This window comes from Scyliorhinus torazame, chromosome 21 (assembly GCF_047496885.1).
Source record: "Scyliorhinus torazame isolate Kashiwa2021f chromosome 21, sScyTor2.1, whole genome shotgun sequence".
In the NCBI taxonomy this organism is placed as follows: Eukaryota; Metazoa; Chordata; class Chondrichthyes; order Carcharhiniformes; family Scyliorhinidae; genus Scyliorhinus; species Scyliorhinus torazame.
Window position 1 is genome coordinate 44,757,028 of NC_092727.1, and position 12,700 is coordinate 44,769,727.

At 51.2% G+C, this 12,700-nt stretch overlaps 1 protein-coding gene across 4 annotated transcripts in view; it reads left to right on the forward strand.

Annotated features, from left to right (window-relative positions):
* robo3 (roundabout, axon guidance receptor, homolog 3 (Drosophila)) overlaps positions 1 to 12,700 on the forward strand; it is a 709,023-nt gene that overhangs the window by 535,856 nt on the left and 160,467 nt on the right. For all 4 annotated transcript variants that reach the window (XM_072486721.1, XM_072486718.1, XM_072486719.1 and 1 more), the window contains exon 8: positions 3,443 to 3,611. In XM_072486721.1, coding sequence (XP_072342822.1) covers positions 3,443 to 3,611 — 169 coding nt within the window. The remainder of the gene's footprint in view (positions 1 to 3,442; positions 3,612 to 12,700) is intronic.

The window sequence follows — 12,700 nt, forward strand, 5'->3', positions numbered from 1 at the left end:
CATCTGGATTACTAGTCCAGTGAGATTGCCACCACACCACTGTCTCCCAAAGGTGATGTGAAAAACACCAAAGAGTTAAAGATAATGTACATGAACCCATAAGAAACAATGTGAATAATCAAAACAACCTAATTTAATGAAGTAAAAGAAATAAACATGAAATATTGGGCATCAGCTTCGGCCAATCTCTGTCTTGGGCTTTTGCTTTCTACCTGCGTCACACCTGATTCACATGCCTCCCTGTCCTGCTCATGCTTGCATCTTTTATGGGGTATATTTCCATGGGCTCCAGCTGCTCTCCCACACCTCAACCGACCAGCCATTGATCCTGCACGAGTCTTGATGTTGAGTATTGCTAAGGAAGAAAGAAGGACGTACGTGAGGATTTTGCCAAAGTACTTTGCAGTCAGTGAAGAACGTGAACAGTAAGCATTATTGCGATGCATGAAATGCGACAGCCAATATTTACAAAGCAAGTTTCGACAAACAGTAAACTGTTTTTGAGATGTTAGCAGACGATGGTGTCCATTTTCCATAGAATTCCTACAGTGCAGAAGGTGGTCATTCGGGCCATTGAGTCTGCACTGACCCTTTGAAAGAGCACTCATCCTGGGTCCACTCCCCCGCCCTATCCCCGTAACCCCACCTAACCTGCACATTTTTGGACTGTGGGAGGAAACTGGAGGACCCAGAGGAAACCCACAAAGACAAGGGGAGAACGTGTAAGCTCCACACAGACAGTCAACCAAGGCCTGAATTGAACCTGGTACCCTGGCACTGAGACAGCAGTGCTAACTACTGTGAATCTGATTAAGTGCCAGCATGCATTTATAAATCTGATAGTCTTCAGTTTTATTTTCTTGGTCTCCAGTCTCTCTCTCTGTCAACATGCAAGCTAACTAATTTGCTGCTATTACAACCAAATGAACTTGGTGGTGAGGAAAAGAAGTTAGATCCCAGGGAGATCTTCTCCAAAATGCTGGGATATTTTACGTCCATTTCAGAGGGCAGGCGGAGCCTCGATTTAACATCTCATCTGAAAGATGGACCTCAGAGTGCAGCATTCCCTCAGGACCGCGCTGGACTGTCACTGTGGAATAGACCTCAGAGTGCAGCATTCCCTCAGTACCATGCTGGACTGTCACTGTGGAATGGACCTCCGAGTGCAGCATTCCCTCAGTACCGCGCTGGACTGTCACTGTGGAATGGGCCTCAGAGTGCAGCATTCCCTCCGTATCACGCTGGGCTGTCACTGTGGAATGGACCTCCGAGTGCAGCATTCCCTCAGTACCACGCTGGACTGTCACTGTGGAATGGGCCTCAGAGTGCAGCATTCCCTCCGTATCACGCTGGGCTGTCACTGTGGAATGGACCTCAGAGTGCAGCATTCCCTCAGTACCACGCTGGACTGTCACTGTGGAATGGACTTCAGAGTGCAGCATTCCCTCAGTACCGCGCTGGACTGTCACTGCGGATTATGTGCTCACATCTCTGGAGCTGGGACCATTGGTAGTTAATGTTGGAATGGGGTAGATGTGATCTGATGCTGAGTTCAACTGCTATTGACATATGCTCTTTCCAGCAAAAGAGAAGTAGGAGCAGCAACATGGGTTGATTTGTCGTCAGCAAACCCTCTCGACCATCCCCTCTGTTCCTGATGGCCATTAGAGTGCTTCTCCTTCACTAAGAGTGAGAGCATCCAAACCAGAGGATGTACCTGGCATCCACTTGGTGTGAGTGGGCTCCATGTAGTTACCTTGTAAAACCATGAATGCAGCTTGCAGCATGCAATTCCACCTCAACAAGGTTAAGTCCGCTGACTAACCTGACTGTAATGTATCTTCAATTTGTTTTACTCTGGAGCATTGGGCAACGGCCTGGTTAAAGCATGAGGGATAGCTGGAGGGACCTTCCAATCCGGAATAACACAACCACTGACACAAGGATTGACACCTGACGACTTTGACCCTGATTGTAGCCAGAAGCATGGCTGCGACTATTGAGTTAGTTTCAGCAGACACCGGTGTCCATTTTGAATCTGATTAAGTGCCGCCGTGCATTTATAAACCTCAACAGTCTTCAGCTTTACTTTCCGGACCTCCAGTCTCTCTCTTTGTTGACATCCAATCAAATTACTTTTCTGCTGATGACAACCAAGTTAATTTTGGATGAGGAAAAGAGAAGGTTAGATACGGAGAATGATGTTCTATTGGGACATAGCATTGTGTGGGGCTGCAAGTCATTCTTTCGATGTATATCAAATGCTCCCTATTCAACTCTTTTCTTTCATGCCCTCTATATTTCATATTGAGCAGATTGTGTTTTTTCTAAGATAATTTAAAAACCAGAGTAGTGATGAGAATATTTTTAAGCAGCGAATTGTTGTAATCTGGAATGTATTGCCTGGAAGGGCAGTGGAAGCAGATTCAATCCTAACATTCAAAAGGTAAAGGTAAAGTCGCCATAGTCCCAGATGACCGTAGTCTGCTTTCCCCTTTGAAAGGGAGAGTTGGCTGGTGGTGATTTAACCTGAGGATCACCACATCTCAGGCGCGAAGCAAGGTTGAGAATGTGGGCCTTGTTGAAGGGGATTACATTTCAGGGCTGTGGGGGAAGAGCAGAGGAAGTGGGACTAATTGGATATCTCACAAAGAACCAACAAAGGGATTGATGGGCTGAATGGCCTCCTTCTGCGCTGTGATTTTATGATCCTCACCAGGACATCATTAAAATATGAATTAGCAAAATGTCAGACTACATTGGGTTCGCAGCACAACCAGCAATAAAGATGTGCAGTTTAGGTGAGCTGGCCATGCTAAATTGCCACTTAGTGTCCAAAGGTTAGGAGAGATTATGGGTATATGAGGCGTTACGGGGATAGGATGGGGCAACAGGCCTAGGTAGGGTGCTCTTTCAGAGGGTCGGTGCAGACTTGATCGGCCGAATGACCTCCTTCTGCACTGTAGAGATTCTATGATTCTATGATATGGATTCTAAATGCAATTTCTCCGTGCTAGGTGTGGGTCTGGAGAAAGGGGACAAGTGTTTTCCACTTCTGTGCTCACTAGCTCTTGATTTTAACTCCAGTGAAACGAATGAGTAGGAAACTCCATTCTGTATAATCCCAGGATGAAGTACGGATGTTTCTAAGAGATATTGTTACTGGGGATATTGTGGTGAGGGGCACAAGAAAGCTGTCATACAGCGTTCAACTACCTGGGTTCAAATGAGTCTTCTTATTGTATATTGATTCCAATGTACAGGATAAACATGGTGACAACACTGAACTAGGTTGTGGTCGAGCTCGTCATTTGTTTTGCATTGTCGAGACTGGAGTGGGACAAATTGTGTTTGTGTAAGCCGCTCAATAAGAAATTCAATTTGTACTGCCAGGGTGCAGCTCTTTACCACAATAAATTATACGTGCGTTTCTTTGCTACAGATCCTGCTTTTTCCCAGCCAGCCTCAGCCTTTGGGGCGTTTCTCTGTCTCTCCGAAAGGCGAACTGACAATTACCGATGTCCAGTCAGGCGATTCTGGGTATTACATGTGTCAGGCAATCAGTGTGGCCGGCAGCATCCTGTCCAAGGCACTCCTGGAGGTGGAAGATGGTAAGTGTGATCACGTTTGATATCCATGCCCTTGGCTCCCTTTGTGTGTTGGGGGGAAAAATGATTGATTTTCATCAAAACACTGACAGAATGAAGGACTGAAATACTTTATTGGTGCCACGGTAGCAAAACAGAACTTAGAAATTGTTGCAAATATTTTAATTAGGAATGCCCTGTGAGTCTACAGGTCAAACTAAATTTACTTATTGGCTCTCTACTCTGTAATTGTACTTCTCTTGAAATTTTAAGAAATGAGCCAGGGCTGAAAGTCTGAATCTCAGGAGTAACTGGGAAACAATCATTCTGTAGTGGAATATAGCACCTGGGCTGCGAGTTAGCACGGGCTAGATATCTGCCTGCTATGGAGGAGAAAGAGCCCAAATTAGACTCCTGACCATCATAAGATAGCTTCAAGTGAAGATAACTTTGAGACGTTTTTGTCAAAGCGGGTTTTCATGTTCAAAGCGGTAGGGTGTATACAATTTTTCCATTTTGCCCGTCGCAATAAGCCTGGAGTCAGTCAGTGGGATAGAGCTAAAAAGTTGTAAATGGTCTGTGAGAGGTAGCGGGTAGGGCGGCGCAGTGACACAGTGGTTAGCACTGTTGCCTCACAGTGCCAGTAACGTGGGTTCGATTCCTGCTTTGGGTGATTGTCTGTGTGGAGTTTGCACATTCTCCCTGCACCTGCGTGGGTTTCCACCGGGTGCTCCAGTTTCCTCCCACTGTCCAAAGATGTGCAGGTTAGGTGGCTTGACCATGCCAAATTGCCCCTTAGTGTCCAAAGATGTGCCGGTTAGGTGAGGTTAAAGGGATATGGCAGGATAGTGGGCTTCGGTGGGGTGCTTTTTCAGAAGGTAGGTGCAGATTCAATGGGCTGAATGGCCTCCTTCTGCACTGTCGGGATTCTGTGGATTCTATGGACTAAGGAATAGATAAGTCAAAAATTATTAATGGCCTTCATTAGTCTGCATTAAAGGTCCTGCACTGGCTCAGTGACCTGAAGGAGCACCCGCTGTACTGGTGCAAAATTTCCATTCTTCTCATCAACCAACCCTGACCCCTGTTTGAATGAAGATTTGGCTTAAGCTTTGTGTTAAGGATCCAGCATGGATTTTATAGGTAGTCTGGACTGGTTTCAAACCCCGGTTGCAGAAGGTAATGGCTTGTTCCTTGAATCACAATGACTTCTCTGGGTTGCCTGCTCTGTTTTTATGACAACCATTGACCATCTAATTTGATGTCACCAGAGATACGGGGCGGGATTCTCTGACCCCGGGTCGGGTCGGAGAATCACCGGCGGGTGGGGGGCGCGATTCATGCGACGCCGCTCCGATGCCAGTCCGCCAATTCTCTGGTGACCGGAGAATCGGCGCACACGGCTCCCACCCCGGCGATTCTCCGCGCGCGATAGGCCGAGTGACTGCCGAGATAAGCCGAGTCCCGCCGGCGCTGTTCACGTGTGGTTCTACCCGGCGGGAGCTCGGCGTTCATCCTGCGTGGGGCAGCCTGGTGAGGGGGAGGGGGGATCCGACCGTGGGGGGGGGGGGCCTTCATGGTGGCCTGGCCCGTGATCGGGGCCTACCGATTGGCGGGCCAGCTTTTCCTGGTGGGGGCCTATGTTCCTCCACGCCGGGCCCCTGTAGCTCTCCGCCATGCTGCGTCGTGGCCGGCATGGAGAAGGATACCCCTGCGCATGCGCGAATTCGCGCCAGCCGTAACGCGTACGCGCAGACCCGCGGCACCCGTTCAGACGCCGGTATCGGCAGCTGGGGCTGCGTGAGTCGCTCCAGTGCCGTGCTGGCCCCCTGTGCGGCGCAGGATCGCTGCTCCTCGGGGCCTGTTGGCGCCGTTGTAAAACGTGACACATTTATGACGGCGTTAACACTTAGCCTCAGGATCAGAGAATCCCGCCCACGGTTACCCGGTAAACCAGGGTCTGGATTCTCCGCCCCGCCAGCGGGATTCTCCGTTACAATGGGGTCAATGGGGTATCCCATTGGGGGGCAGACCCAAGCCATTGTGAAACCCCCAGGCGCCGGGAAAACCGAGAATCCCGCCCCAGGCTTCATTGAGGTATACAGGACTGGAGGAGCTTTAGAAGCTATTAGGAAGCTAAAGTCCCAGAGAGGATGGGCTGTCCACACTGTGAGATGGCTTAGCTCCCAAAGATAACATTGAGGGTTGAATTTCTCCACTTGAATGCACATCAGAGCAACAGCTTTTATTTATATAGAGCCATTAACTGAGTAAAACATTCAGCATTTTACAGGAGCATTATCAAATAAACTTTTACACTGGGCCACAGGAGGAAAAATCACAACAGGTGATCAAAAGCTTGGTCAAAGAGACAGTGTTTAAGGTCAGTCTTAAGGGTGGAAAGAGAGATGGAATGGTGTGGGGAAGAATCGTGCAGCTGAGAGCATTGACAGTGAAGGTACGTTCAGTCATGGTGGAGTGATTAAAAATCAGTTTCCTTTTCCCCCAAAACAAAAGGGTTGAATGTGAACGCAGCAGTGGAGTTTCTGACAGCGTGGCTCCTCCAGAAACGCCAGGCCCCAATCCGGAGCTCATCAGCTTCAGAAACTGTAATTGATGATGTCGGAAGAGATTACCGCACCATTAAAGAAATGCAACCGGCTAACAAACAATTCAGAGGAATCACCTGGGTTCCCACAGCCCCATTTTAAAACGTTGTCAGTCTTGTGTCAGCCCAAATGATCTTGGGCTGACTTCTCCTGGCCCTGATAGGATAGTGAAACCCCTCTGGCATTGTGAATGATGAGCACAGCCTGTGATAGCTGACAGGTTGACAGGCGTCCCCCAGACTATCTCTGCCCAGGGTGAGCCACTAACCGTGATTGATTTTTTTTCCCCTCTCTCCGCTTCCCGCAGATTGTTGCTGGGAAATTCAATTGAGTGTGAGCGCTCATCGGTCCTGCACTGCTTCCAAATCAATGGTGTATAATTCCCGCTGTAAATGAATACAGGAAATAGAATTTGGAGAGAGTGTCTCTGTACTGTGCCCTCTTTAATTTTTTGGTCCTCATCTGGCTTGCAAAATAGGAAGCACGATTGCTAGTATGTAACTGCTAACATTGCAGCAGTCTTGGGGTATCCTTATAAGGCAAGCTATTTATTTATAATTAGGTAAAGGCCATTAGAATGTTTACTACATTTGTGTGGCATTTCTCTGTTTGATATTTCATCTGAAGAAGTTCAAGTTTAAGGCACCAGTTTCTTGGTGAAACAAGGGACGGCCAATAAATGCAAGGTTTAGTCGTTTTACCCACAAATGTGTTTTGCGTATTTCTATTCAAGCTCCCATTTGAAGAAGTTCTATTTTTACTCTTGTGTACCGGACGGTCTTCGTAAATGGCACTCTGATCTTTAAAAAGCAGTTCCCGACGGAGCAGGTTCTGATTCTTGGGACGTGCTCCTTGGCATTTTTTTTTCTAAGTTGCTAATGATATGATGGAGAAAGCTGGGCGGAATTCTCTCTCTCTCCGCCCCCCCCCCCCCCCCCCCCCCACACACACGCCAGGTGGGAGAATCGCCCGGGTGCCACGCGAGTCCCGCCACACCGTCCCGACGCCTGCACGCGATTCTCCCACCCCTCCCAAACCGGCGCGGCATGAATCACGGCTGGCCGCTGGGAGAAACGCCGCTTGCCGTTGGTAATGGGCGAGCGGCGATTCTCCGGGCCGGATGGGCCGAGCGGCCTGCCCAACACGAAAGGTTCCCGCCGGCACCATCCACACCGGGTCGCTGCCGGCGGGAACAGCGCGGGAATACTGGGGGGGGCGGCCTGTGGGGGGCGAGGGGGATTCCTGCACCGGGGGGGGGGGCTCAAAAGGGGTCTGGCCCGCTATCGGTGCCCACCGATCGCCGGGTCGGCCTCTCTGAAGGAGGACCTCCTTTCCTCCGCTTCCCCGCAAGATCGATCCGCCATCTTCTTGCGGGGCGGCCACGGGGAGGACGGCAACCGCGCATGCGCGGGTTGGCGCCGGCCAATCCGCGCATGCGTGGGTGACGTCATTCACGCGGCGCCGCTTAAACCCGGCGCGCATAAATGACGTGGCGCCGCTCCTAGCCCCCGGGGACGGGCGAATAAGGGGCTGGGAATGGCCTCCGATGCCGGAGTGAAACACTCCGATTTTCACTCCAGCGTCGGGACTTAGTCTCCCGATGGGAGAATTGCGCCCGCTGCCTTTGGAGCTCAGTGGCTTCCAGGCCGCTTTCCCTGAAGGCTGAAACACTGCCTCAAAAAGGAACAATTCTACCCAAAGTGTTCGGCTGCCATGGTGATTGAGGCCTTCACATGCAAGCTCACGAATTTCAAGCATAAGTTTCAGCTACCCGGGCAAACGTTCTCTGTAACACCTTGTGCTCTGCCTTGTTTCATGAGCATCGTGGGTCATAACTCTCTCACACGATTGGGGAGAAGCCTCAGCTCGGTGACTCAGTGAATCGCTTGTCATGGCCACAAGGCTGGGACAGGAACAAAATCCCTCTCAATTTAAAATTTCTATTGACGGGGCTGAGTTACTGGCCTATGCCCATCGGTAGTCAATTTATTGTTACGATTGTCAGTTGTCAACATTTAAGCTGCAAATACCCTCGCTTTTAAAAAAATTATATATTGTGCAAAATTCTCCACCTCGCGCCGCCAGTAGCGGAGTTCCCAGTAAGGCAGAGAATGCAGCGGTAGTGAAGAAAAGGTACCGATCCGCTTCTGATGCTCCAGCCTACCCCCCCATTTCTGACGCCCCCCCCCCCCCCCCCCCCCCCCCCACCCACCCCCCGCTGGCATTGGGATCGAAGTTCGTCATTAAGACTGATTTGCATCCACTTAACGGGCCGGACACCATGGGCGAAATTCTCCCGAAACGGCGCGATGTCCGCCGACTGGCGCCCAAAACGGTGCCAATCAGACGGGCATCGCGCCGCCCCAAAGGTGCGGAATGCTCCGCATCTTTGGGGGCCGAGCCCCAACATTGAGAGGCTAGGCCGACGCCGGAGGAATTTCCGCCCCGCCAGCTGGCGGAAACGGCCTTTGTTGCCCCGCCAGCTGGCGCGGAAATGATATCTCGGGGCGGCGCATGTGCGGGAGCGTCAGTGGCCGCTGACAGTTTCCCGCGCATGCGCAGTGGAGGGAGTCTCTTCCGCCTCCGCCATGGTGGAGACCGTGGCGGAGGCGGAAGGGAAAGAGTGCCCCCACGGCACAGGCCCGCCCGCGGATCGGTGGGCCCTGATCGCGTCCAGGCCACCAGGGTCAGATCTCCCCGCGCGCCCCCCAGGACCCCGGAGCCCGCCCACGCCTCCTTGTCCCGACGTTCAAAAGGTGGTTTAATCCTCGCCGGCGGGACAGGCAATTTATCGGCGGGACTTCGGCCCATCCGGGCCGGAGAATCCAGCGGGGGGGCCGCCAACCGGCGCGGCCCGATTCCCGCCCCCGCCAAATATCCGGTGCTGGAGACTTTGGCAACCGGCGGGGGCGGGATTCACGGCGGCCAACGGTCATTCTCCGACCCGCTGGTGGGTCGGAGAATGACGCCCCATATTCCCGGGGCCCGTATGATACTCCAGTCCTCTGTGCCAGGAATCACGTGGGCGAAAATTACTACTGTTCTTGACAAGCATGCCCCTGACACTGTGGACCTTGCGGTGAGCCAAGAGGGTAACTCCTGAAGGAAGTTGCCTCCAAAGTCCATCCGTGGCCCACCTTCACCCGCCTCCACAATACAAGACCTGCCTACCCCACACCCCACCAGAATCCTCCATTGCCTCCCTACTGAGACCCCTAAATAAAGGGACCCTCCCCCCCATCCCGTACAGAGACCTGCTTGAAGTGGTCCAGGACTGGGGTCACTTTTCTCAGGGGACTTCCTGACAGGGGTCACTCTTCTGGGGTGCCTGGGGAGGGGGATCTCTTTATTTAGGAGGTCTCTAAGAAGGGTTTTTTTATTTAGGGGGGTTCTCTTTATTTAGGAGGTCTCTATGAAGAGTTTTTTTATTTAGGGGGGGGGTCTCTTTATTTCGGGGATTTCTTTGGGTGTCCCTTTATTTAGCGGGTCTCTGTGGGGGGAACTCTTTCTTTCGGAGGGCTCTGTCGGGTGTCTGTACGGGGTGGCTTATTTAGGGAGTCTCTGGAGGGGTTCTCCTTATTTAGAGGATGTCTTGGGGGTCTCTTTATTTAGGGGGTGTTGGGAGGAGCGGGTCACCCCCGCCTTGTGGGGGTGGGGGGAAGGACCCAGCAAATCTGAGGGTGGGGAGCTGAATTACACAACAGGAGAGCGGGGGGTGCTGAAGAGTGATGCGGGGGGTTGCGGTCAGTTGCAGGACCTTGCTCTTGGACAACCCACTCAAAATGGTGGACCGATAGCAGGATTCCCTAGGGAATCCCTTGCAATCCTGACCATGCATAAATTTGCATGGCAATGAATAGGAAATAGCTTCCTCATTGTCACTCCCAGCTGGAGCGCAAATCATGCGCAATTCAGCTCCGGAGGGAGAACATAGGACTGGATTCTCCGATTTGAGGCTTTGTCCGGAATATGTCCGGGCAGCACGGTAGCATTGTGGATAGCACAATAGCTTCACAGCTCCAGGGTCCCAGGTTCGATTCCGGCTTGGGTCACTGTCTGTGCGGAGTCTGCACATCCTCCCCGTGTGTGCGTGGGTTTCCTCCGGGTGCTCTGGTTTCCTCCCACAGTCCAAAGACGTGCAGGTTAGGTAGATTGGCCATGATAAAATTGCCCTTAGTGTCCAAAATTGCCCTTAGTGTTGGGTGGGGTTACTGGTTATGGGGATAGGGTGGAGGTGTTGACCTTGGGTAGGGTGCTCTTTCCAAGAGCCGGTGCAGACTCAACGGGCCGAATGGCCTCCTTCTGCACTGTAAATTCTATGATAACCTATGATGTGTCTAGTCTTGCGACCAAAAAGACGGTGCCACACCGATGCTCCGCCCGGTGGGGGGCTAGCAGCCATCTACGTAAGGCTTTACCTGCAGATACGGATGGAAAATTGCCCGGTCCGTGCCCGCGCATGCACACGGTGGCGACCTGCAGAGGTCACGCCGTACAACAAGGCGCCGGCCGCACGCAGACCCAGCCTGCCAGATAGTGTCCCCCTGTAACCCCCATCGTAACCCCTGGGCCACCCCCTACAAGTCCCCCCAGCCTTCGCTGAACCCCCCCCCCGGCCAGCGTAACGGCCCCCCCCCTCCAACCTTGACGGCGCTGGACACAGTCCGCAGCCACAACGTGAGGATGACGAAACATCAGAGCACATGCGCCTCATGCCATCGGGAAGTCGGCCCATCGGGGGTTGAGCATCGGGGTCGGCCTTCAGGTGACGTCCTGAGGCCATCCCACCAGCAAGCGGCGTACTCACCAATGATGCCATTTTTGAGGGGGCAGATCATCCGAAAATTGGCGGTGCCCCCGATTTCGGCGCCAAAACGGATTCTCCGGCCAATTGCCAAATGCGATTTTGACGTCGGCAATCGGGGAATCCAGCCCAAAGCCTCCCAAATGGAGAATTTCGGCCATTATTTTCAGGAAATGGGTGTTGCTAGCTCGGCTGTTGGCGAGCCAGCTTCTTAAAGTGCTGCAGTCTGAGAGTTGAGGGCACTTCCACGGTGCTCGGTAGGAAATTCCAGGATTTAGGCCCAAGGACCAAGAAGGAATGCGAATAGATGTCCAAGTCAGGATGGTGTGCGAATTGGGGGTGAATGTGTAGGTGATGGTTTTACCATGTGCCTGCTACCCTTATCCTTTTCAATGGCAGGGGTAATGGGTTGAAGTGATGCTGTGGAAGATATCTTGGGGCGTTGCTGCAGTATTTCCTGAAGGTCCTGGTGCATTGATGGCGGAGGGAGTGGATGTTATTCATGCTTTTTCCACTCCTTTATGCACTCAGTTCATTGAAATCAGCACTCACGACACATTCAAAGCCTACAGCATTATCGCCTAAGGTTTCAAAATTGTAGAGTGGCATCACCTACCTCAGCCTCTTCAAATGTTTGAAACACAAACTTGGCATCACTCAACCATCAATATCTTTTTTCCTACCCTTTTCAAACGTCATTGTAATGCACTTTAATTCTTGACCTTCACCCTTTCACCTCAGGTTCTCAATTTGTTTTGAAATAAAAGCTTGAAATATATATTTTTTAATTCATTGGCTGTGGGGGTCACTGACTGAGCTAGCCTTTGTTGCCCAACCCTAATTGCCCCTGAACTGCTTGGCCATTTCAGAGGGCATGTAAGAGTCAGCTGTGGATCTGGAATCACATGCAAGCCAGACCAGGTAAAGGTGGCAGATTCCTAGCGAACCAGTTGGGTTTTAACAGCAATCGATAACGGTTTTGGGGTCATCAAAATTTATATTGCATTCAAATTTCACCACCTGCAATGGTGGGATTTGAACCCGGGCCTCCAGAGCATTACCCTGGGTCTCTGGATTAGTAGTCCAGTGACAATCCCACTATGCCATCGCCTCCCCTAAAATGTCAACAAGCTTACGTTGTGCAGGCTGTGAAGAGCTTGTGTAAGAACCTACTCTTTCATTGAGTGTGGAGAGCGGAGTTCAGAAGTTATGTTCTGGAATATGTTGGTTATTTCCTTAGTCCAGTCATGATCATAATATCGCTGCTCCATTGTTACGTTTACTCAGCCAGCAGTGCAATCTTGCTCAACTGCAACGTTCAAAATATAGCTTGTCCCAATCAGAGTCTTTTGAGGTAATTGACCATACTACATCGACTATATATCGGTCTCTGCAATAGCAACAGCCACCGCTATCTCTGACCTCTAGGAATTCAGTTCGGCACTGCCCTCTGCCCTTCCTACACCCCACCTCACACAGCTAATAATTAAAGTTGATCTTAGTCTAGTAATAAGTAATAATTCATCTTTCAAGAAGGCCTATTTGTTGAGTACAGTGGTGTGAAATGTAACTGTTACTGGAGCATATTAAGGGCCGGGTTAATCTTGTTATTTCTTGACTACCCTGCAGTTTAATGCCCGGGCATTTTGCAGTTCTGGCTGGCCTGAAATCAATTTGACAATTACTCCATCTCATTTCTC